The 25,669-nt window shown below is 43.3% G+C and overlaps 2 protein-coding genes across 3 annotated transcripts in view; one reads left to right on the forward strand and one right to left on the reverse strand.

Annotated features, from left to right (window-relative positions):
* Positions 1–16,110, forward strand: OGFOD1 (2-oxoglutarate and iron dependent oxygenase domain containing 1). The gene is made up of 13 exons (XM_083624922.1): positions 1–211; positions 3,464–3,609; positions 4,368–4,414; positions 5,210–5,310; positions 5,499–5,615; positions 7,215–7,306; positions 8,018–8,146; positions 8,591–8,704; positions 9,532–9,611; positions 10,963–11,243; positions 12,165–12,287; positions 14,003–14,061; positions 14,526–16,110. The coding sequence occupies exons 1-13, from the start codon at positions 10–12 to the stop codon at positions 14,685–14,687; spliced, it is 1,653 nt and encodes a 550-aa protein (XP_083481048.1). The 5' UTR covers positions 1–9; the 3' UTR covers positions 14,688–16,110.
* BBS2 (Bardet-Biedl syndrome 2) overlaps positions 16,022–25,669 on the reverse strand; it is a 22,683-nt gene continuing 13,035 nt past the window's right edge. For both annotated transcript variants that reach the window (XM_083624882.1, XM_083624881.1), the window contains exons 11-17: positions 25,317–25,488; positions 23,778–23,907; positions 21,399–21,530; positions 20,320–20,457; positions 19,433–19,545; positions 18,475–18,623; positions 16,022–16,522 (exon numbers count right to left, since the gene is read on the reverse strand). In XM_083624882.1, the coding sequence (XP_083481008.1) occupies positions 16,380–16,522; positions 18,475–18,623; positions 19,433–19,545; positions 20,320–20,457; positions 21,399–21,530; positions 23,778–23,907; positions 25,317–25,488 (977 nt within the window). In that variant the 3' untranslated portion in view covers positions 16,022–16,379. The remainder of the gene's footprint in view (positions 16,523–18,474; positions 18,624–19,432; positions 19,546–20,319; positions 20,458–21,398; positions 21,531–23,777; positions 23,908–25,316; positions 25,489–25,669) is intronic.

Genomic DNA, 25,669 nt, shown 5'->3' on the forward strand with positions numbered 1-25,669 from the left:
AGTGTGCACATGCGTGCGGGGAAGATGAGTGGAAGGCGCAGCAAGAGCCGCTCGGCTCGTGTGGAAAACTCTGGTTCGCCCGTCAACGGAGAAACGGCCAAGAAGCGGGTCAAGCAAGAGGTTCGCGCGGAGTTTTCTGCAGCCCTGAGGGAGCCGGCCCTGAAGGAGAAGGTGACCGCGGCTTGGGCCTGCCAGAAAGCGCTTGACCACGGTAGGCTCACGGGGCTTGGAGGCGAGGGAGGCAAGCAAGTAGCGAGGGAGGCGGGACCGGGGCGGGGCCCTCCGTCTTCGGACCCCTTTTCCATGGGCGCCTCCAAGACTCTAGTCCTCATGGAAGTAGGAAGCCAGTGCCTGCGTTGTGCTGCCCCAGACTGGAAGTGCGGGACTGGGCGCGCCGACAGAACCGGTTTCACGAGGTGGTGTGGTGGGTTGGGGCAGAAAGTTGCGCTTGGACCCGAGTTCACCCCCCCCCCCGCTCGGCCATAGACCTCGCTAGGTGGATATTGGGCTGGTACCTGTCTCAGCATCACATACCTTAAAGGGCTGTTGTGAGGAAAAAATATCGGAGAACGGTCGAGAACTCTGAATTTGTAAAAGAACAGCCCTTTGCCTATCAGAAGCCAAATTACTGTGTTTATGCCTTGCTGTCGGCTGCCTTATAATTAATAGCCAAATTGGGTTTAATACTTTTTGTACGATCTGTATCAAGTGTCTCTAGCAGCTCCTTATGGGAAAGGCTGCAACACGTGGGATTTGTTAGCTTAGAAAAAGGGTGGGTAATGTGTACAGTACAGTGGTACCTCGAGTTAAGTACTTAATTCATTCCAGAGGTCCGTACTTAACCTGAAACTGTTCTTAACCTGAAGCACTACTTTAGCTAATAGGCCCGCCTCCTGCTGCCACACCGCCGGAGCCCGATTTCTGTTCTCATCCTGAAGCAAAGTTCTTAACCTGAAGCACTATTTCTGGGTTAGCGGAGTCTTTAACCTGAAGCGTATGTAACCTGAGGTACCACTGTATTTCTAAAATTACACATGTGGAGCGAGGGAGACAGCAGGTTTTTTCCCTTCCTCATAATACTAGAACTCAGGGCCAAGCTGAGATTCAGGACAAACTAGAGGATATACCTATTCACGCAGCCCAGATTTAACTGTGAATTTCACCACTACAAAATGTGATGGTGGCTGCCAACTTGGATAGCTTTAAAAGAGGATAAGACCAATCCATGGAAGTTAAGGCTATCAGTTGCTAGTGGTTGTGATGCCTGCATACTACTTTTTGGATCAGAGGTAGTGTGCAGTTGCTGGGAGTCATGATTGGAGTGTTCTATGGGCGCATGATTTTTTGTGGGCTTCCCATAGTTTGGCAGGTGTGGGAATATAATGCAGAACTAGATGGGCCTTTGGCTTGATCCAGCAGGGCCTTCCATATGTTCACAAATTGATGTGGGAAGAGTCATCTGATGGTACAGTGTTCAAAAACTGTTTGAGACTGCAGGGACAAGAGAGGGGAGGTTTTGCCCTGCCGGATCTGAAATTATATTACGAGGCAGCATGCCTTTGCTGGTTGAAAGAGTGGGTCAAATTAGAAAATAAGGAACTCCTCGATTTAGAGGGGTTCGATAACAGATTCGGATGGCATGCCTATCTATGGTATGAAAAAAAGAAAGTGCACAAAGGTTTTGAGAACCACATCTTCCGAGGTCCTTTAATTCAAATATGGGAGAGGTATAAAAACCTATTAGAACCTAGAATCCCACACTGGTTATCTCCTCTAGAAGTCGTGGCGGTAAAGAAATTAAATATGAGAGGCAAGTGGATAACATACAGTCAATTATTATATATGGAAGGAGGAAAATGGAAAATGAAACCATATGAACAGGTTAAAGAACATGTATATGATTGGCTGCATTACTTTCAAATTAATGAAATGTTTAGAAAAGAGTGTAAAGAATATGGATATGCGGACAAGGATTCTAAATTTCAGAGGGAAATTATAGATAATGATGGAAAAATCTTATCTAAAATGTATAAGTTGTTGCTAGAATGGAACTTAAAAGATGAAGAGGTAAAGTCAGTAATGATACACTGGGCCAGAGATGTCGGTCACAATACACAATTTGAGGACTGGGAAAAGCTATGGAAAGAGGGGCTAAACTTCACCGCATGTATGCAATTGAAAGAAAACGTTATGAAAATGTTTTTCAGATGGTATATGACACCTACAAAATTAGCAAAAATGTACAAGACAAGCAATAAGTGTTGGAGGTGTAAAGATAGGTAGGGTTCTTTCTACCATATGTGGTGGGAATGTGGAAAAGTGAAAGACTTCTGGGGAAAAATATATAACGAACTTAAGAAGGTTTTAAAATACACATTTAAAAAGAAACCAGAAGTTTTCTTATTAGGAATATTAGGAAATGAGATTAAAAGAAAAGATCATAAATTTTTTCAATATGCGGTGACGGCGGCAAGAGTGTTGGTGGCTCAGAGGTGGAAACAGCAGGAATTACCGACTGTAGAAGAATGGAGAACAAAATTGTTAGATTATGCTGAGTTGGATAAATTGACAGGAAAGATTAGATATTTAAGAGACCAAAAATTCATCGAGGACTGGGGGAAATTCGTGGAGTATCTGGAATGCATAAGTAATGGTCAGATAACGCTAAGGGGATTCAAAGAAGCACTGTGAAAAATTAAGAAATATTGGCTAAAGGGAACAAATAGAAAGATACAAAGAATGTCAATATAAAACTAAGAAATGCGTAACTTATATGACAGCTACGAATGATTTACGGAAAAACTGAAGGAAGTCTAAATAAGAGTAAGATGTGATTCAATTGATGTGAACTAATTTGTTTATTGTTTTTGATGTAAATTAATAAAAATTATTTCAAAAAAAAAGAGAGAGACTGCAGGGACAAATGCTGTCCTTGAAAGCAAGCTCTGGGACTCAGCCAGACTCTCATTAATCCCTGAAGTTGTCAGTGTGAAAATAGTTGAAAAAGCCCTACAAATTGGCCTGAAAGGAGGATATGCAGCATTCCCTGAGCCAGCGATAATGTATGTGGGGTTAAGGGATGCCTTGCATTCCTAAACTGAATGCCACTTGGCCCCCAACTAATGAACTTCATTATTTATTACATTCATACCCCACCTTTCCTCCTAGCACCTCAGGTGGTGTTCTCTCCCCCTACGCTTTTTTTTATCTTCACAACAACCCCGTGTGAGGTAGGTTAGACTGAGAGACTCACTGACCCAAGGTCACCCAGTGAGAGTTATTTGCAAGTTAACTATAATCTAATATGCTGTCTACAATTTGGTTTAAGTATCAGAACTGAAGATGAAAAGGCCAACTTTGTCAGGATTAAGATTTACATGCCTGCAGCTAGATAGCACAGTAAAATATATACAGGGCTGTGTTATGTGTTTCAGGAAACTGTTGTCTGTTTTGTTTTCTCCAGAGGCCATTGTCTTAGATCCTGTTCCTTTCCATCACTGTGTCATCCCAAACTTCTTCCAGAATGAGGACTTTTCAGAAGGTCTGCAAAAGGAACTTTTGAGCCTGGATTTCCATGAAAAGTGCAATGACTTGTACAAATTCAAGCAGGTGCTTTATTTGGCATATTTATTTTTTAAAAGTTTTTTGTTTGTTTTTTACTCTGCTCTAGCCAAAGAAGGTTGCTAAAGCATCTTAGAATGATCAACAATCCTTACCCTCCAGGCTTAGAAGACATGACACCAAAAGAAAAGGGAATGGAAGAGTGGAAGAAAAAGCAAACTCTGGCACTAGTTATTTAGTTACAAAACTCCCTACTTTGGATGGATTCTTATGGTCATTTTCCTATAGGGCATGACTATCGGATTCATACATCTATTGTTCAGAAGCAATGTCAGTGGTGGTAATGATCGAGAGCTCAGATCAGTTTTATGCACAACCTGTCAGGCTGGTTGAGCTTTCTTTACAGCAGCTGCAGCCACTGCCCAACCTCTCCACTAAGAATGTTGATGGGAGACCAGGATGGCCTCAAGTTCTGTTCATGTGTTTGGGTTCTCCTTTCCATACTTTTTTTTGGGGGGGGGGAATCAGAAGGAAATACTACTAGCTGTTGTATAGTTGTGGGGGGTTTTTTGAGTGACCATACCGAGGAGGGCAAAGCTTACTTGGTCAGCTCCCTCTTCACAGGGGACTCTTCACTCTCCTTGCACACCTTTTAGATGAAATGCGGTGGGAGTTGGGGACTGGATTTGACAAGCTGTTTTAGCGAGATCATCCAGATATAAATGAAATTTGCTGTTACCATAAAAGCCATTTGGAGTGTAGGGTAAAAGTTGTAACTCTTGTTGCTTCTTGTTGCCTATGCATAGTCTGATGACCTGAAGAACAGAGGAGGGCCTTACATCGCTGCTTTAAGGTAAAATTCTGCTTTGTAATGTGCCAAAGACTACTGTGGATTATGATGGCCAAGTCAAAGATGCAGGGGTGTTCTTGTGTATGCTGAGAACAACAGCAACTGCTGCGACCTAATTTTCCGTGATACTTAAAAAGATAGTGGCAATTTGGCCTGCTTGCTTGTGTTATGCTAGTTATATCCCCTCAGTTCTAAAGCAATGCATACTTACTTGGAAGTAAGCCCATCTAATTTCTTTGGAACTTATTTCTGGGTCCGCGATCATAAGCCATGCTTCAGTGTTGGATTTTGAGCACTAGGCATGTCCATCTTAATTGTTTTTCCTTTTAAATGTGAAGATAACTCCAGTATTGGAGGCAGTATGTCTCTGAATACCCATTGCTAAAGAGCACAAGAGGGGAGGGTTCTGTTGCTCTCATGTCCTGTTTATGAGCTTTATAGAGGCATCTGGTTGGCCACTGTGAGAGCAGAGTGCTGGATCAAATGGACCTTTGGTCTGATCTAACAGGTTTCTGTGCTTAAGACAAGATTTGGGGTGGGGGTGGGCTGAAGAATGTGGGGGTTGACTGAGATATGTGCTGACTGGACTTCTACTAATTGGCCCCCACACCCTACTCAACCTTTGCTTGCTTTTTAACATGTATTGGGAGTATATGGAGACCTTTCAGGTGGATTCTGGTCAGTAAAGATAGATTTTTATCAGTAAAGATAGATGCCAAAAGGTCAGGTTTTATTCCACATGCAACATAAATGGTTGAGGTTTAGCAGCCTCACGTTCCATGTTGTTCCTCTTTTTAGAAAAGTTCTCTTTGAAGAGTTCCAGTCTTGGCTTTCTGATGTAACCCAAGTGGAGCTGGAGCCAACCATTGATCTGTCCTGTGCCAAATATGAATATACAGGTAAGCAACCTACCTGCAGGACCTGTTGCAGAGACGAGTTCACTGTACTGGTAGGAGGGTCTGGGAACAGTATCTGATGGGTCCTGTTGACCTAGGGTTGGGGCAAAAGAATGAAGCCTGGTAGTTTATCTGGAACATCCAGTACACTCAGCACTGATCTTGCTCAACTAAATCATATGCTGTTGCAGATGCCTTGCTCTGTCACGATGACGAGTTGGAGGGACGGCGAATTGCTTTCATCCTTTACCTTGTACCACCGTGGGATAAAAGTGATGGAGGTACCCTGGATCTGTTCAGCACAGATGGTAGGTGCAATACAGTAATCCAGTTCCTCCTGCAGTATTTACTGTTGTGGGTTCTAAGCAAGCAAACTATAAAAGTAAAGTTTCCATGCTACTTTTAGCTGGTTCTTTTGAATAGCAGTATTGCTATCTTAACTCTGCATTAGAGTGCTGCCAAAATAGTGCTTGTAAGGTTTTCCTTTTCTGTGACAAACCATATTTTCTGTGAGAAACATAATTTTAATGCTCCTCACCTCTCCAGCGTTTCCCTGTAACCCCCTCCCCCATGCTTGGTATCCTGAGAACCACCTACCACTTCTCATGAATACCACACAATCCAGGTTAGCCTTAAGCTCTCTGTGATTCTCCCCTCACTGCCACTCTAACTCAAGGGATCTGATTCCATCATAGCAGTTGCACTGATTGCCAACCCTGGTTGATCACAAGTTAGAGTGTATGTGAACATTCCTTGATATTGCAGCATCTGGATGGCCAGCAGACTGCACAAGGGACAAGCAGCCATCTAGGCATTTTTAAAGCCTGGTATTACAAAAAAAGATAAAAATTCACAACCATAATTTAAAACATACAGAAAGTAAAAACCACAATAGACTAAAACAAATTAACTCATACAAATCTTCTAAATATCTGGGTGTAAAGGTAAAGGTACCCCTGCCCATACAGGCCAGTCGTGTCCGACTCTAGGGTTGTGCGCCCATCTCACTTAAGAGGCCGGGGGCCAGCGCTGTCCGCGGACACTTCCAGGTCACGTGGCCAGGGTGACGAAGCTGCAGGTGGCGAGCCAGCACCAGCACAGCACACGGAAACACCGTTTACCTTCCCGCTATAAAGCGGTACCTATTTATCTACTTGCACTTAGGGGTGCTTTCGAACTGCTAGGTGGGCAGGAGCTGGGACCGAAAGACGGGAGCTCACCCTGCCGCGGGGATTCGAACCGCCGACCATACGATCGGCAAGTCCTAGGCACTGAGGTTTTACCCACAGCGCCACCTGCGTCCCGTAAACATCTGGGTAGGCGTGTCTAAATAAGAATGTCTTCAGCAGGTGCCAAAAAGGATACAGTGAAGGCGCCTGCCTGATATCAATAGGCAGGGAGTTCCAAAGCGTCGGTGCTGCCACGCTAAACAATCAAGTTCTTAACAGATGTGGTACGAATATTATGTGGTGCCTGTAAAAATACTGCAGTATCTCCTCACCTGCGAAATACTGCCAGGCGAAACAGCCATTATGCTCTGGCCCTCTTACTGGTCCTGGCAATGTTTTGATACATCGCCCAGGCCTAGTTGCTAATAGGTCACGGTCTGTAGCTTCAGGGCAACACTTGAGTCTTGGAAGCCTGATCGTTCCATCTCTTTCAATACATTGGATTGGATGCCATCTACCTCAGTGGGTCATGAATGCTGTCCATAGTGAGAGTCTGCACAAACACAGATGTTGGTTAATGGCCTGTAGGAGCAGGAGGTAAAATATTGGTTCAAAACTGGCAATTTCTCCCTGGCTTTGTGGTTGATCTGGAGATGTTGTGGTAGAAATGTGACTGCAGTATGGTGCTAGAACTGCATACTCAATGGTGTATGTTGTGTGATACTTTTCCCCCGGCAGATAACTTCCAACCTTTGGAGATTGTCAAGTCTGTGGTCCCTTCATGGAACTCGCTCACTTTCTTTGAAGTATCACCAGTCTCTTTCCATCAGGCAAGGAACTTCTCTCTTTGTTCTTTACATCCTCTGTGCATGTGTCCATAATACTCCTCCACATTCTTCTCCTAGCCTCTGATATACCCTATGTTCCAGGAAACTCGGCCTTGCAGTTTACTTGAGGCCCACCCTCTTCCTGTGATTTGTGGGCCTGGAGGTAGACCTTCAAGCCAAACTCATTGTGAGCCCAGCTTTTAGGCTTCTGTCTTGACTCTCCAAACCTAAATTTTCAGCTCCTCGTTCTGCTTTGACAGCTGCCTTTGGCGTACGCCTGACAGTCCATAGGTAGCCTTCTCCCTGTGCTTTGTGGTAGGTTTGCCTTTCATCAAGAGCACCTGGGAGCAGGAGGCAAATAGGAATACCAGACAGACTCAGTGCCCTAGCCAGATCCTCTAGTGCCAGGGGTGCTCAAGATCTCTGCGGCCTCAGCTGCATATAATAGTTTGGTCACCCCACAGACATGTTTTATTTATTTGGTTCGGAACTTGAGTTAATCTGGCTCGGTGAAGCTTTGACCTATGACACTTCATTTAGCTGATGCTTCATAATTGATGCTAGATTTATTTTCAAATCCTGCTATGGCCCAGTCTTCAGGATGGTGTAAGACACAATTCTAAATCAGTAGAAGCCCCTTTGTGATTTCTCTTTGGTCCCTGTGCCAAAGACAAAAGTGCTAATAGCATGTCGTTTTGATTTCTCCCATTCCAGGTGGCTGAAGTTATTTCCGAAGGGAAGTGCCGCTTGTCTGTGAGCGGCTGGTTTCACGGTCCCTCGGTGGCAAGGCCAGTGCGCTATGTGGAACCACTTTTGCCACGGAGCCCTCACCTCCCTCGTGATGTAAATAAATGTTGCTCTTTCTATGACCTAATTCAACAGTATATTCACCACTCAGTTGCTGCATGGGACAGGGGAGCACAAACACCTACTTTTCAGATTCCACACTGGTCTCTGCTTTTCTTCTGCCACTAGGCTGCCACACAAGAGAGAATCCTTTGGGGCTGAAGTTTAATTCCACTCAAGTGGGGGCAGGAAATTCTGTGCCTGTAACAGGCCAAATGAGGGGACACCAGTTTTATGTTTCCTGGCATCCATGCCAAATTTTTCATCAAATTTTAGCTCAGAGTAAAGGGGAGGGCACGTTTTTCAGATATAGAGTCCACACAGTAAAATTATTCCAGATTCTTGTCCTAAAGGGGGGTTCCTGGTGAGGGAGATTTCTTCATAATGGATATTTTGTTGGATTTTTCTTTCTTAGCCTTTCCTTGTTTCATTTTTCCCTAGCACGAAATTTTATATGATTGGATCAATCCAGTTTATCTAGACATGGATTCCCAGGCCCAGATCCAAGAGGAGTTTGAAGATCAGTCTGAGACCCTGCTAAAGGATTTTCTTAAGGTGGGTTTTGGAAAGTCATTTCCTACCTTACAATGTTGTTCAGTACAATGGGGTGAGCAGAAGGATGGTTTAAAAAGGGAAAGAGAAAAGTTGAAAATGCCATGGAGATGCCTGCTTAATAATGTGTTGGGAGTTCCCGAGAGGAGGAGGTGCTACCTTGAAGGATCAATTCTTGCAAATGAGATACAAATATTACATGACACTTGTCAAAGTGCCAGTTCTGCAGATTGACATGGTCAAGTGGGGATATATGGAAGAAGATCCTAATCTGTTAAGGGTGTAATATACTAATAGTAATGCCTTGAATTTGGCTTGGTGACAAATCACAGCCAGTGCACATCTGAGCAGAGATATTATACTCTGACAGGGTCCCACTCCTGTCAGTTATCGTACTGCAGCACCTGTGTGTAAAAACCTGTGACTTTTGTGTGGCTGGAATGTAGCCTGTGGTATAAAGGGTAGTGCAGGTCAATTTTTGTCCCAATTTTGCTTCTTGCCCCTCAACCACTAAGGCATGGTCCAGAAGGTTGCCCATAAGATGGTGCAGTCCTTGGGCTGAGTAAGGTTCCTCACTGCTCGGAATGCCATTACTTTGGTGCAATTAATCAGATGGAGGCCCAAGGATCAGCTACGTGAGGCATTCCCCTGCAAGAAAACGAAAAACCATGTGTGATTTAACTAAACCCCATTTGGACCTACTCGCTTTCTCTAGTTTTCCAGAGAAAGCCTGGCATGCAGCACTCAAACTGAAGCATAATGGCTAGTACTGCTTAGGCAGAAATGTGGGACTTGCTTCAAAAGCTGTTTGAATGTGCCTTGGTTCCTAGAGAGAGAAATTTCAGCTCGTCTGTGAGGCTCTGAAGAAGGAAGGACTCAAATGGAGCAGCAGGGGGCCCCCTAACAAAAGGTAGGACCAATTCAGTCTGCTTCTGTCTATATTGCATCTTGCTTCTTATGGTCAGCTGTGTTCATGCCAATCTCACCCATGCTGTGTGTTTTGAACTCATTTTGTTCTGCAGTTGTAATTTGATTTGCTGAGAACTTCATTAATTCCATTTGGTAATCTTTATGTTTACAAGAGAGTGCCTTCTATATTTTAACGCTGCATAAAATCACTGAAGACAGATTGGGCTGAGCAGGACTCCTTTAGATTTGGATCTAGGGCTTCAGCATCCTGCCTTGTTTCATGTCCCTCACCCCTGGTAACGTTGGAGGCAGAGAACATAAAAGTGTATTCCAGTTGAACCGTTCTCCCACTCTTTCTCCCCCACCCCTTTATATGTAATTCATGAAGGATGGTGCTGTCAGTGGCTACTAGCCACAATGACTATGCTTTGCCTCCATTGTTGGAGGCAGCAATGCTTGTGATTGCTGGTTGCTGGAAACCACAGGAGGGGAGACTGCTCTTGTGCTCAGGTCGTGCTTGCAGGTTTCCCACAGGCGTCTGGTTAGCCACTGAGAACAGGACGCTGGACTAGATGAGAATTTGGCCTGATGCAACAGGCTCTTCATATGTTCTTATCTGATGCCAGCTCCTCTCCAGTAAGGCTGGTTGTTTTGGTTTGGTTTGAGGGCATATGGTTCTTGGTTAACCTTTTTTTTTTGTATTAAAAAAAAAGTTATTAGACATTTTGAGGACTCCAGTGAAAAAGTGGGATGGAAATCTACAGATACAATAGTTTTGCTTTTCCCAATGGGAGGATTACCAGGCTGGGGGCTGGGGGGGCAGAACTGAATGCTAAGTGCAGGCTGCAGCAAAAAAAGTCTTCCTGCACCCCACTCACTTTTCCTGTGTTGTGATGTCATTGTGCAGGGAAAACTCACCCATGGCAGCCAGTGATGTGGAGCAGAGACAGGGGAAGCATACAAAGCAAAGATGTCCTGGCACAAGTAGCTTTGCCTTCTGAGCCATGAAACATTCTGGGTGACCTTGAGCCAGTCACCTTCTCTCAGCCCTAACCAACTTCCATAGGGTTACCAGGAGGATAAGTAGAACAGAAGCCCACATACTCCTCCCTGAGCTCCTCAGAAATAAGGCAGGATACAAGTATGAAAGTCTCCTCTCCCCATGATCTGTGCTTTGAAAACCTGCATCTTAAAGTGGAATCAACGTCACAAATGAGCCACCATGTGCTTTATTTGCATAATGTAATCTCTTTGTATAACTGGGGTTGCCTTAGTTCAGAATTTGAACAAGCTATCTTTGAGGTGTGCAGAGTGATGTAGCCCCTCTTAAGAATGCTTCTTGTCATTTTTAGGCATTATGACAAAGCTGAAGAGGAAAGCCTGCCAGACATTTTGAAAAATTGCATGGAGCTATTCCGCTCAGAAGCCTTCTTCCTGCTCCTTTCCAACTTCACAGGCTTGAAGCTGCACTTTCTAGCTCCTGGGGAAGAAGACGATGAAAAGGAAGGGGAAGGAGAAATTGCTGCAGGCGGGGATTCTTCCAGATGCACACAAGGAGAAAGCAGCCAAGAGGAAACTGGCAGTCAGGAGGCACATGGGAGCATCTCGGACAACAAGGTCAACAGAGTGTGTGGTGTGTAAATCACTGCTATCTAGTTGCAATGACACCTTATTTTTCAACATAGCCACTGCTTTATGGTATGCCTTAACGATGAAGTGCTCAGGGCCCAGTTCCTAGACAATTCAAACCACAGTTGTTACATTCTACTTTGGCTGGATTAATATTCTTGGGTTCATTTGTCGTCACCAGACTAGCTTCTGCTAATCAATATTCTGAAAGTTGTGAGTTCCGAAGAGGAAATTTGGCCAAAAACTATTAAGTCCTGCATATTAGAGGGTCTTTGTGGGGTTTTTTAAATATGTTACTATTAAGAGTAGACAATGAGTATGATTCCTTGGGAGTACACAGATTTAATATTTATAACCTAGTTTGTATCCCTTAAAGTTGCCTGGGTATGTTTGAAGCTGCCTAGGCAACAGCTGGTGGAATCTCCAAAGACAGAAGTGTGACTGGAAGTCCCAGATAACTTCCTGCCCCTCCTGATGATTTGACTAGCAAAATCAGAAGGAACTATGCAAAATCGGGAAGCTGTATACAGATTGAGGAAATTTTTGCACTTCATTGTGGAATTGAGCTTTCCTTGGTACCGCAATTGAATTGCCTGGGCAAAAATAGTAGTTTGTGTTACCTTGGAGTATGTTGAAAGGGACTTTTCAGAGCTCGCATCCATTTCTTTGTTGCCTTCATGCATGTGGGGAGCAAAAGTGCACATAACTGGAAAGGTTTTTTCCCAAAGCCTCTGGCTATTCTTACTAGATCTGGAGAGGGTTAGAGTGTGTTTTTCCTGTCATTTAGCTTGGAGGAAAGCTGCTGGGGTGCACAGTTGAATGGGGAATCCTTGGGATCTGAAGCTATGCTAGGCTCTATATAGGAGACTTGTGGGGTCTGTCACCTGCTCACCAGTCATGTCCTTTTGGCTATCTTCCCCCTCAGACTCAAGTGTCCCTCTGTGTACTGGAGAGCTGAGGCATTGGACCAAAGGTTGCTACACTCTAGTCCATGATGCTGAAACAACAGAGTTCTCCCTAGATCTGCTGCTCTTCTGTGGGTGTGAAGGTTAGTTTGGTTTTAAGCTAACAAAACAAAAGCAGAAATATATCTCGAAGATGCCAATTTTTATTGTTCAATACGCTCAATGAATTTTGGCAAGAATGTCTTAAGGGCTTATGTGCAAAGATAATGCTATAAAGATTCTAAGCTACATAAAATAAAACTTTTATAAATACTTTAAAATGTGACAATATATAATACAAACTTGTATGCAAGTCAAACAGCCAATAAGTTATGGCCCATATATAAACACACTCACTTGTATTTCTTAGTGAACCCAATCGCAGAACCTTCTGTTATAAAAGAACTTGGGCAAAATCTTATGGGAGGCCCACCTCAGATTGCACAATTAAATAGGTGTCTTTCTTTCCTTCATGAAAAAAGAAAAGGGATCACCACTAAACTCTTTGGTGTTTGATGCATTCAGCAAATGTTTCTAGAAGGCCACCTTTTTTCAGCTTCAAGATCCATGTATTTATTTTCTAAGTAATGTTTTTTTTCTTCTGCCTGATGAATTTGTTTCACTGTCCACTGTCCTGTAGTTATATCATTAAATTTAAGATAAGACCTTCTTAAAGGCATTCTTCCTCAAATGCATTGGTGTGCTTTCTTTTGGTTTTAAGCTGCCTTGAGCATTTATGTGAAGCTGGGTAGAGACCCATAAATAGCGCAAGATGGGTCTGTTCCAGACTTGCATCTCCCGCAGTGTTTCTTGAAGTATGCCCAGAGGGAGCAATCGAAGATGTCATAGCACACAGCTTTCAGCACAACCCAGGTAGGGACAGGTGTCCTTTTCCTGTGGGTGCATCTGTGCTTGAGCACAAAAGTCAGCCGGCAAACAGCTCAGCTGAGCTAGTCTCATTCAGCCAACGTGTGTATTGTGGGGACTGGAAGCAAGAATGGTCTATTGGCATTTCCCAGAACTCTGGTCCTCTTGCTTTGTCTCTTAGTAAACAGGGTTTTTCTTATATTAAAAGGAAGACAACGAATAGGAAATACTTGCTCAGCTGCCTGAGACAGAGGAGAGTAATGAAACTTCCTTCAGACATCCAGGAAGCACCACCCCCTAAAGCAACCCTTGCCAACCAGACGTTCCTTAGAAGTTTTGGACTACAACTTTCAGCCAGAGCCAGGCTGTAGTCCAATACATTGGGAGGGCACGTGGTTGGCAAAGGCTGCCCTAAATAAACATAATGAAAAGTTAAAAGGCAAGCTGTAAAACCTTTGTTCCATCATTTTAATGCTAAGACTTGCATTTGGGCTTTTTATACTGCTGCATTTCTTTATGTAGCCCATGAATATGAGTACAGTCATACCTCGGGTTAAGTGTGCTTCAGGTTGAGCATTTTCAGGTTATGCTCTGCGGCGACCCAGAAGTTAACAGAGCACATTACTTCCGGATTTCGTCGCTCATGCAGATGCTCAAAATGACATCACGCGGAAGCGGCGAGTCGCGACCCACAGACACGGGTTGCGTTCGCTTCAGGATGCGAACGGGGCTCCGGAATGGATCCTGCTCACATCCAGAGGTACCACTGTATTTGTGTTAGAAACCATAAGCTGCCCCTAGAATGTTCTTTTGAGGAAAATTTGACAAAATCTACATCTAAAACAAGTCATATGCTTGGCATACAACTTTTCTTAATAGTTCAGTGGGAGTGAGCAGTGACTTTGGAAAACTTTACAAAACAAATGACAACTGCTCATTTCTTTTTTTCAAGATTGGGACGTGGAGTATGGTGGCTTTACTTCATACCTTGCAAAAGATGAAGATGAAGAGGTAAGCAGTTGTCTCTACCCCTCTTGTGCTTTATCAGACCATTTTGAAAGCAGTTTACTCCATGCTCCCCACGCCCCATACATAAGTTTGGGACATGCACAGGGCAACTGAGTACTTTTTCCTGAAGTGTCAGCAATTCACGTTGCCCGTTTCTTTTTTCTTATAGCAAAACATAGATTGGCTTAAGCTTGGGGAGGGGGGGCAGTACAGTGGTGTGGGAAGGGGATATCTTCTTGCTCACACCTCTAATTTGGAGGGCTGTGTAGTGTTGCTGTTTTCAAGGAATCTGCATTGAAACCTTTCCCAATTTAACTGGAGCAGGAATTTGATTCACTTATTCTACACGTGTACAGAATAAGTTCTTTAACCTGACCCTGATACCAGAATGTCTCCTCTCTGTCTTCTGCAGAAGTAAATTGTATCGGCTTGTTTCCTTAACACTTCCTTTGGTTTTTTTCTTCAAGCTGCTGCTGATCACTCCAGAGATGAACTGTTTGGCCTTGGTTTATAGAGACCCAGAGTCGCTGAAATTTGTGAAGTATATCAACCACCGTTGTTTGAAGCAAACAGCCAGAGAGACAGAGCAAACTGGATTCTGGGACATTTGCTTTGTTTACTATGAATGACAGTTGCCACATGGACTCAAAGAGTTGTATAGTTGGGTCCCGAGGGTCATCCAGTCCGATCCTCTGCAATGCAGGAATCTCAACTAGATCTTATATGACAGATGGCCATCCAACCTCTGCTTAAAAGCCTCTAAGGAAGGAGAGTCCACCACCTCTCATGGGAGTCTGTTCCACTGTCAAACAGCTCTTGCAGTCAGAAAGATCTTCCTGAAGTTGAGTCGGAATCTCCTTTGAAGACATTGGTTCAGGTCCTAGCCTTTGGAGGAGAAAACAAGCTTGCTCCATGTGACAGCTCTTGAGATATGGCTATTGCATAATACCCACCTCCCTCAGCTGTTCCTCAGCAGGCCTGGCTTCCAAACTGCTGATTGTCTTGATCATCCCCTTCTGCACATGTTCCAGCTTGTCAATATCCTTTGTAAATTGTGGCCCCCAGAACTGGACAGAGGACTCCTGGCGCAGCTGGTTCTTCCCAAAGACAGGTGGGAATGCTGCTGGTCTACCTGCACTCCGTAAACAAATGTGGTGTTGGAGGAACCTAGGACAGTTACCCCTGAGCAACTTCAACGTTTACATTAAGGCTGCATCAAGTTCTCACCAGTCCAATACATAGGATAGGGAGCAAAACCTGCACCTCATCTTTGCTGCAAGTGGAGAGGGTGGTCTGAATGAGCTCTGCTGTCAGAAATCAAGTTTGCAAGCTGAAACCGTATAGGGAAACCAAGATTATGAAAAGAGGGCTTCATTTTCATCTAATTACTGGTGATTTGGAATGTCTATTTCATTCTCTGTACCATTACCTCATCCTATGCAAGGGCTGCAAACACATTCTTCTCAGTGGTGGGAGGGGCAGGGTGTCCCTCCTGTCATTGCTTACCACTGTGTCATCCTTTTTGGCAAGTGTGGTTACTGTTGTATGGAAGCCCAGGACACTTTTTTCTGGGAAGAGGGTCAGCCAGTTTCTGCTGCTGTAGTGCTTAGGGGTTGTGGGTTGTTGCATGGAAGGGCAATGCATAATTGTTACATCAGGCAAGATAAGAGTGATTTTTAAAATAGAACTTAGGGACATGTGTCCTAGCAACTTAAAACAAGAGGGTCACAATAAAAAGCTGTAGTGTTGGGATTTCATTATATAACCCACCTTTTGACTGAATGGGGGCTTTAAGGTAATTTTAAAAAGGGAAGTACCAGTATATTTGATTTTATACATGAAAATCAAATATACTTCCTTTTCTGCTATTTACAAGGGTGGATTAGGGCTCAAGTATCACAAGAATATCAACTAATGATACTTAGTCATCACAAATTTCTCAAGAGCACAGAGAAGAGGGAGCTTGAGGTCTGTCTGTTTTATTGAAGATTGCCGATCTTAAGTGCTGCAACATACTATTGCTTTCATCAATAAAAATACTATACATGGCTATATAAGATTCATAAATAACCAACATTCCCTTTTCAGACTTTGGTCCTCTCTGACAGTGTAGAACAGTCAGTTGTTTCTCTGTTCTCTTCCCACTACTATAGACTTCAGCTCCTGGCTAACAGTTTCATAGTAATATTTCTATACAGGAGCACTATATGTGCATCCTATTCTGCTGGACTTCCTTTACCCAAGCAGGCTCCAGGGTGTGTGGTACGTCAGCTGCTACACCACTTTGCCCATCTCACTGAGCTGACTGCCTTTTAAAACGATCATCCCACCGCAGTCTCTGTCAATCTTTTCTTTAATAAAGAGGAAGTGACTCCCACACGCATTATCTTGATGAGTGCATTAACGTCGTTGTGCTTAATAGCCTCACGGCATGCAGCAATCACCTGTGTCTTGGGCCTACCAACTGCAGGATGGAAAGAAAAATAATAATTAAGACTGTTCTAAGCACTTGGTAGTACATAATGAACTGTGCAACCTTCAACAAGAATAATGTGAGTAGGTTGAATGTGCATAATAATTTTTGATGCAGCAGTCACCATTTCCTCAAAGCTCTGTTCTGCAGTATGTCCTAGTAACAGTCAAAGTCCTTTGATCTTGTTACAAAAGGGATGAAGACATATAAAGGGAAACAATCATCACACTGCCATTTTGCCCTAAGTCCTGATAAAATCAGGTATTTTCTTTAGCACCTGAAAAACTCAGTTCTTTCTCAAATTGCAAAGTGACTGCAACAAGTTCAAGAATCCCGTTAACCAGCTTCTGCAGTACCACTGAAATGTGTTGAAGAACAGAGACCATCCACTGACATTTTCCCAAAAAGAACAGGGACAGCTTATTTAGAAATACCTGCTCTCATCCATTTTGCTACTTCATGATTTTTCTATAAATTCTAACTGCCCTCTTTGACCAATTCTATCTGGGAAGAATGCTGAACCGGCACTTGTGTGCAAGTATCTCTCTCCCCCCCCCCCCCCGGAGGAGTCCAGGATGCTAGGAAAGGGCCACTGGTAATGCAGAAGAGGCCAAGGATTAGGGGGTTTACATCATGCAACAGAAAACCAAAGCCCTGCCTAAAGGCAAGGGAAAAGACCCTCATGACTCCATACAAAATAAATGGAGTAAAGGAGCATTTCAGTGTCATAGCATTTGCAACTCTGACAAATGTATCGCAGGACTAGACTAATATACTGTGCCAATAACAATTTTTTGTACCAGCTATATTCTATGCCCCTCCCACACATACACAATGGTTTAACCCTTGCAGAAAGCATACCCCATTCAGCTGCCGGGGAGGAGGGGATAGCCCAACATTTGCCTCATAGTGCTATGTATAGCAATGCCAATCATTCTGCCAAGAGGGAAGATATAGAAGACACTGCGATCAGTAGCATGGTATGGGGAGCAAAATCAGATCTTCCCCTAACCTTTGCAACAGAAGGAGCAGATTGCCCTCTGCCTTTCAACTGTCTTAGAGTGGCTACTGCAGCTGCTTTAAGAAAGATGAATCACAGGTACAGGCAATGTCCAGAAGAAACCAGATCCTTCTCTTTGCAAGTGCTTTGTTTCTAGTACAGCACTGTTCTTTCAGAGAAACAACTTCACACTTCCCAAAATGTTACCCTCACAGCAAAACAGAAGCTCTGCAAAAAAAATATTCAGCAAATTTCCCTGCTCTTACCGTATGACAAACTAACACAGATTTAATTGCCAGTAGAAAGGAAATGCCAGTATGCCCTTCCCTCAAGCAGCTTGGTGAGTAGGTGCTCTACCTTTTTCCTTCCTACATCCTTTCAAGATACAGTGGTACCTCCGGTTACAAACTTAATTCGTTCCGGAGGTCCGTTCTTAACCCAAAACCATTCTTAACATGAGGCGTGCTTTCACTAATGGGGCCTCCCGCCAGCACGCAACTTCCGCTCACATTCCAGGGCAAAGTTCGCAACCGGGAGCATCTACTTCCAGGTTAGCGGAGCTCATTACCCGAAGCATTCGTAAGGAAGACGGTACGTAACCCGAGGTTCCACTGTATTTCAAACTGCCATCCCATACTCTCTAATCCTCCTTTTTCACATTCCTTTTGCATAATTTGGGAACACCTCTGTGTTGGAAGAAGTCTGAAGTCTGTTTGAACTACAAATAAATACATCTCTGGAAAAGAAGGCATGTAGTGGGGCAAGATAGTGGACCTTTGGCTATTTTCCCAACTGAGTATCCACTTCCAAAACCTGTGGCTTGCCAAGCTGAGATAAAAAGTAGCCATTGCCTGAAAACACCCTCATTTTTTCATCTTTCCAGCAAGCAGGACATGAGCACAAGGAAAATGCTGGTTCACCCCACCCCTTCTCAAGTACATACCGCGCAAGCGTCCTGCTCTTTGGATAGCCTGGTTTACTGCCTTGAGGTTATTTAGAAGTTCTGCGTGATTGCTGCAGCGAATATTGTACTGGGACTGCAAATCCCTGTTGAGATAATATAGGTCTTTGTATCGCTTCTTCATATTTTTCCTGTGGGAATAAACACAAAGAGTGTAACTTACAGGCCTTGGAAATCAATCACTGCCCAGAACCAATCCCATTCAGTTGTTACAGGGAATGTGACTAAGATGACAAATATATGATGAAAGAATAAAAAAATGGGCTCCCAAATGCATGTTTGGGTTAAAAGTGGGTCCTGGCTCTGAGATGTGTGTGTTACAGTAACCATTTATTCACACTGGCCAGGATGCTCTCCAAGAACAGCTTCTGCTGACCTAGGAATTTCAGTACCAAAAACCTCAGCAGATTTCAAGACTCCTCAATCTTCCCACCCACTTGATCTGTATCCACCTTCAGTCTTCCTGGAGGTAATAGGTTAGAGCTACGTCATCACCCTACCCCTGGCATACATAAAGGGTCTGCTAAGGAGCAGAACAAGCAAACTTGAGCCAAGGCCGCATGAAGAGGAAATTGTCGTGTTTTCTGAAGAAGCTAAACAAGCAAGTGGGACAGCCAATAGCACTGGAAAATGCTTGGTACTCAAAGCACTCTTGTTTCTTACGTTTATTAAGATTGTTGTTTTAAATTTTGCACACTGCTTTAGTAAATTTTGTGAATTAGATAAGAGAATTGTTTGCATAGTATTATTATTAACAAACAATAATGTGATTTATTACCTGCCGTTCACCAGAAAATCCCAGGGTGGCTCGCAACAATACAGTATTTAAAACAGTTTAAACAAGTTACAGTCACAAAAATAGGCTGTGCACCCTGGAGCCAGAAAAACAATAGCTAGTCAGAAATATTTATAGAGGGGAAATGACACAAAGCCAACTTACATGTCTCCCATGAGGCGTGAATCTTCTGCTCGAACCAACATGCTGCGAATGAGATTGGAGTGCTCCGCCATGTCAGCTGTGAGCTTCTGAGAGAATGTGTGAGAATTATCCACCTACAAAGGAGCATCAGTCACATGTTAGGGCAACTAAGGTACACATCAGGTAGACTCACAAGATTCAAACAATTTTTTTCTATGGAACCCCTGCTAAATCAAGGGTAAAAATACCCTGCGAAAACACCCGGAAATAAACTCTGTTTCAGCAGGGAATTGCAATGCAAATCCCTTCCTGATTCTGGAAGAGGTTTGCATGGGATCTGCTGATGAGCAGGAGTGAAATTTTGTTCTGTTTGCTTGCATGCTGCTATTCACTGCTGGGAACAGGGACACACAGCAAGTGCAGGATTTAAACCAACCCTAGCACCCACTAGTTGGCATCATGAGTGATGTCAGCTGATGGGCAAGTGGGAATGGGTTGGGGAAAATGGCCTCATGAGTTGACAGGCCAGAGGTTCCTCAACCATGTTAGAAACTTGTTCTCTTGTTAAAAGCAGGTCTCAAATTAGACAGAAACTCTCCAAACAGAAGGCATGGATCTGAATAGCCTGGCTACTGTGAGAGAAGCAGTCGATTCCAAAACATTGGGGGAAACTAGAGCACGGTGCTGTTTCACCTACTATCTAGATAGACCAGTTCCCCATTTCAGATCGCCCAGTTTTAGGCAAAAGGATAAACAACATATTCTGCATGCAATTCCTCAAAAACATCCCTTGCACAAGGCCTACTGAAACCAAGGATGTGCTTAGCTCCTATCCATTCCAACTTGTGTAAGTTTATTTCCAGCGTATTGTATCCCTCAGCAGCATTTGAAAACTCTTTCTCACTTACGACAACTAGGGCCTTTCGCATCTCTTCAAAATATGCTGGGAAATCTGCTTCAACCTGCAAATCTTCAATTGCCCAAAAGGCAGCCATTGACTGAATAATGTCACCAGCCAAGTCAATGTTGTCGGTGTTAATGGAGATCTAACAGGCCAGAAAAAGAACAAGAGACATGTCAGATTTGAACCACTCTCCAGTGCTTCAGAGGATAGTATGCAAATAAATAATTCTGCAAGCACAAGGGTTACTGATAGTACAATAGGACTTCTGCCACTACATCCTGCTGCATGCCCTATACTGTCCCAAAATCAGCTCTGGAGATTTGGGGGGGGCAGAAGAGGGGGAGAACATTCTGTTGCACAAGGAAAAATTCTCACACAACAGAGCCTTGATGCCATGCTGAATGAACCCAAACACTTCACAACACTAGGGATAAGTGGATTCTCTTGATCCTGAGACTGAATCATTGCTGAGAGCTGATGTAGCCCTAAGCATTCAATTGGGTGGGAGTGTATTGACAGACCCATGTAACAGCAGCAGAGTTTAAAGGGGAGGAGGGAGAAAGGCAGTGGTTAAACAGCCTTTCATTAAGAGGACCCCACAAAAAGCACCATCCTTGTTTGGGACAAACCTCTTTGTCCACTTCAACCCTTATGTCTAGTTGTCCACTGTGAGGCTTCCAACACATTACTTAAGAATCATCACCAAATAGATGAAGAGGCAGTAGAAAACCACTGCCTGGCCCATTTGAGCAGTTCTCCCCATCACTTTCTCTGTCACCAACTCCGGTGCTCACCTGAGAATCTTGCCACATAGTTCCAATAATGCAGTATGGCAGAAAATCTTTTGGGGGAGGGCAGAATTTCCCTTCCTCTGCAAGTAAGTCCACCAAAGTAATTAACCAAAAATGTTTTTTACTAGCCTACTAGTCATTTGTGGTACACAGAAGAAAAAAGAAAAGAGCTATATTTGCTTTAACTAACATTTCCCTGCTTGGGCACCTTAGGTGAGATTTTGCATTGCCCTAAGACCAAGCCAGTGCCTATTAACAAAACTAATTGCAACACCACAAAGCAAAATGTTACCTCCCCACTGGGCTTCATTTTGATGCACAGCTGCCCCGCGTCACGCAGGGAGGTAAAACAGACTTCAAAGGACTCATTGTGGATCACCATGTCCTCTGGTAACAGGAAATTTTGTTTCAGCCACATGATGACCTTGGAAACATAAATTCACAACATGAGTAATCTACAAAGGCTTCAAAGCTCTTTTGATGTGGTACGTATATACCACGCCTGGCACAAGGAGCCAGGATGTGCAGCTTTCCATGTCCTGCAAACTGTGAATGCCAGCCTAAGGCAGAACATGCAGCTGCATTCATTCTAAACAGAGAGCATATGAGGAAACTCAAGCGTTTTACCTACCAGGGCATCATTAAGGATCCAGGCTGTATTGCCCCTACCAACACCATCAATGCCTGGCCTTTTCTCAGATTATGCTATGCTCTGGATACAGTGGGATGGAGCCTTAGCTGCTAGTGAGGGCTCATGGAGTGGGTAGGGCTGCTGGAAAAGGGAGAGGAGCAAGAGGAACAATGGCTCCTTTTATGTTGATGAGAGGAGCATCAGTGGCAGATGTGGCACCAGGATCAATGGATCCAGGACCAACTCCTTGCACTCTCTCACCACTGGCTATCAAGTGCCACACTCAGACTAGATATTTTATGTTTATCTAATAACCTGCTCCGAGTCTTGCAGGTCAATGACAGGAAGCTTCTGATGAAAATTTTGCAGTTTAGGCAGCATTGCTGCAATGATCACCTGCTCCTCCAGACTGCCTTATACCTCTGGGGTGATGCTAGGAATGAGCTTATGATACCAGGTTTCAGCTCTCAGCCTGACCTACCTAAACTGCTTTGTATTCCTGCTCCCAAAAGCTGCACCTGGTCACCCTGATACATCTCCAACCAGGTTTGTGGTACAAGGTGTGCATCTGACCTACACCAGTGTCCTGGGCACTCCCCTCTCTCTCTTTTAAATTATCCTCAATGGGCAAGAGTGCTGCTATCTGCTGCCACCCCTTTTTGCCTCTTTTATAAAACAGGCTATGCCGTTTCCTCAAGCAGGAAGAAGCAGAAGAGTTTGGATTTGATATCCCGCTTTATCACTACCTGAAGGAGTCTCAAAGCGGCTAACAATCTCCTTTTCCCTTCCTCCCCCACAACAAACACTCTGTGAGGTGAGTGAGGCTGAGAGACTTCAGAGAAGTGTGACTAGCCCATGGTCACCCAGCAGCTGCAGGTGGAGGAGCGAGGAATCGAACCCAGTTCACCAGGTTACGAGTCCACCGCTCTTAACCACTACACCACACTGGCTCATAAACTGGAGGCAGATAAACGGTAGAGCAGGAATGCCCTTGCCCAGAATGAAATCTTCCATTTGGTCCAGAGAAAGGGACTTCCCCATTCTCCCAATTGTCTCTCTTCCCCCGCAGCAAAGTATTAGCACCTACCAATCAGGTCCTTTCCCAGTGCCACAAAACAGGAGGCAAAATTAACAGGAAGACATTTAAAGAACCAGAGAAAAGGTTAAATTCATAACATTTGTATATCGCACTGAGTGAACAGATATGAACATATGAAGCTGCCTAACACCACTGGCCTACTGTCTACTTGGGCGCGGTACTGTATCTGCTACCCAAGAACTAAATGTAGCTTGAGATGCCAGTAACACAATATTCACACCATGCATATAAAGCACTATGATACCACTTCAAACCAAAGAATTCTGAAGCTGTAAGGGTGCTGAGAATTGTTAAGACATGTTTGTTTGTTTATGTATTGTGTTGTATTGTCTTTTAATATGTGTTGAAAAACCAATAAAAAATTTATAAAAAAGAAAAAAAAGAAAGAAGGTTTAAGGGAAAAAAAGGTTAAGAAATTATACATGTTTATATGTTTGTTTGTTTATGTATTGTGTTGTATTGTCTTTTAATATGTGTTGAAAAACCAATAAAAAATTTATTAAAAAAAAAAGAGAATTGTTAAGACAACCCTTTTTCCTCTCACAGAGCTAAAATTCTCAGAGTTCAACTGGGAATTGTAACTCTGTGATGAGAACAGGGATCTAAATAAGAGCTTTATTCTAAAAAAAAAAAATCCCAGTTAATCTCTGCCTTGGATTGGAACTGATTTTATGTATATGCTACTGTTGTTTCAAAGTGTTCTAATATTTATAATTGTTTTTTAAACTGATGTTATATATGCAACTGTTTTAACTTTCCACATATGAAATTATATATATATATATATATATATATATATATATATATATATATATATATGTTACTGTAAATCCCTTTGGGGTGCCTGATGGGAAGTGATTCATAAAAGAAGTAAAATAATTAATAAATACACATTTAAAGTATTAACTACATCGGGGTTGAGAAAGGAATTGAAGACTTACTGTTTGCACCCTCTCACTGATTGTGAATCGTACAAAGCTTAAAGGACCAGGAGCAGAGTCTGGACTACTCAGAATATACATTGAGAAGCGAGGGAGTTGCCTTGACAGCTCAAAGACATGGAATTGCATGCTGGAAAGACACCCAACAGAACAATCAAGAGGACTCAGCTGGTATCACATGGTTTCTGGCATAAAAATGCACCTAAATAATTCATGATCCCTGCTACAGAATTCTCCAAAGCCCCAGTTCCTGCACTGGGTAGCATCACAAAAAGTTGATCTGGAAATGAAAACAATGATGAGCTCCAGCTTATTTTTCTTTTATTCTAAGTTACATGCTAGTATCCACTTTCATGTTAGTATCCACAACAGTTTGCCCAATCATGCACTCTACAACAGAAGTATACAGAACTACTTAACAAAGTTGACCAGGTAGAATACAGAGTAATGATTTAATAGAAACTATTGCTAAAGTCTCTAATATGTATCAAAGTCCTGGAAACCTGAGCTTTTGTTTTTTTAAAAAAGAGCAAGTTTCTAGACCTCAGGGATACACAGATATATTTTAAGGGGTGATGGGAGTATGTGTTCAAGATTCTGAGGCAAGCAGGGGTTCTCACTGGTCAAAGAGAGAATTCTGTTTTGCTCTTTACAACTCATTATCCCTTCCTTCTCCCCATGTGCCCACAAACCGATTCCAACTTCTATAATCCTTACTGCTTCCTAATGTGTGATTATGTCCATTTCCTTCCTGTACTGTCAGGATTGTATATACCTGGCACTAAAAACCCAAGCCACACCCAGGCAATGCAAAGCAGCAGCAGAACAGAGTGCTTTATACCTCACAGATCTGACTTTTCTGTATCAAAGAAAGTAGGATTAGAGCCAATTTGCTTCTGTGTTAAAGATGCTGATAAGTCAGTATCTCATATGAGATTGCTATGGCAGAGCATCCAAATGAGGGGGGAGGGGCTGTTGCACTTTACTGATGCACACATTATTTCCAAAACTTTCATTTGGATTTGTATCAAATTTAGAATATTTTGGAAAAGACAAGACAGACGAAGGGGCAAGGGAGAGATAGACACAAGGATGTTCAGGACAGAAGCCTTCTCAGACTACTGTAGGCCATGACCAAAGCTTCCTTTGAATCCTAATTGTCAAGCAAATAGATTCCACAAGATCATGAGCATGACTTTGCAGCAGGGGGAAAGGTTGCTTTGACTTCTTTAACACCAAAAGAACGAAAAGATCCAATATACATAATCCAGTTCTGTACTGATTAATTGTTCAAAACCTTCCCCATTAAAATATGCATATAAATTGAAAATGCTGAAGCTGGTATTTGTGGGCTCAAAGGACTAAGCAAAGACTATTAACCCACATGATTTAGACTGTACTGTTCCCCAAGCAGAGAGCATGAGTGAAGATGCACCCCATCAAAGTGATAGTGAACAGGCAGCTCAAGCAAATGTGTCAAACACACACACACAGCTAGATAAAGCCTCTTTTGTATCTACCTGCCAGCATCACCCTTACCTATTCTTGTAGCCGACAAAGGCCTTGATGTTCAGCTCCACTGGAACATCTTTGGGAGGGGTGAGGGGAATTTTAATGCGGCTCGAGAGGTTCTGAAGACTAGGGTGGATCACATGACTCTCACCTTCAAATATTCCTTCAGCAAAGATCAGCACCGCTCGGATGATTGTGTCTTAAAAGGGAGAAAAGACCTGACCAATTAGTGGCTTTTCTTTGGCATGGCTTTGAAAATTAAGCAAGGGGGAGGAGGGTACTATAATGTAGATTTAATGGTGCACCATATTGTGCCAAACTCTGCTGCATAGTTAAAGACAATGAAAGCAACACAGTAACTGACAACTATGAAGGAATCC

The sequence above is a fragment of the Podarcis filfolensis genome (genome assembly GCF_964270895.1).
Source record: "Podarcis filfolensis genome assembly, chromosome: 8".
Classification (NCBI taxonomy): Eukaryota; Metazoa; Chordata; class Lepidosauria; order Squamata; family Lacertidae; genus Podarcis; species Podarcis filfolensis.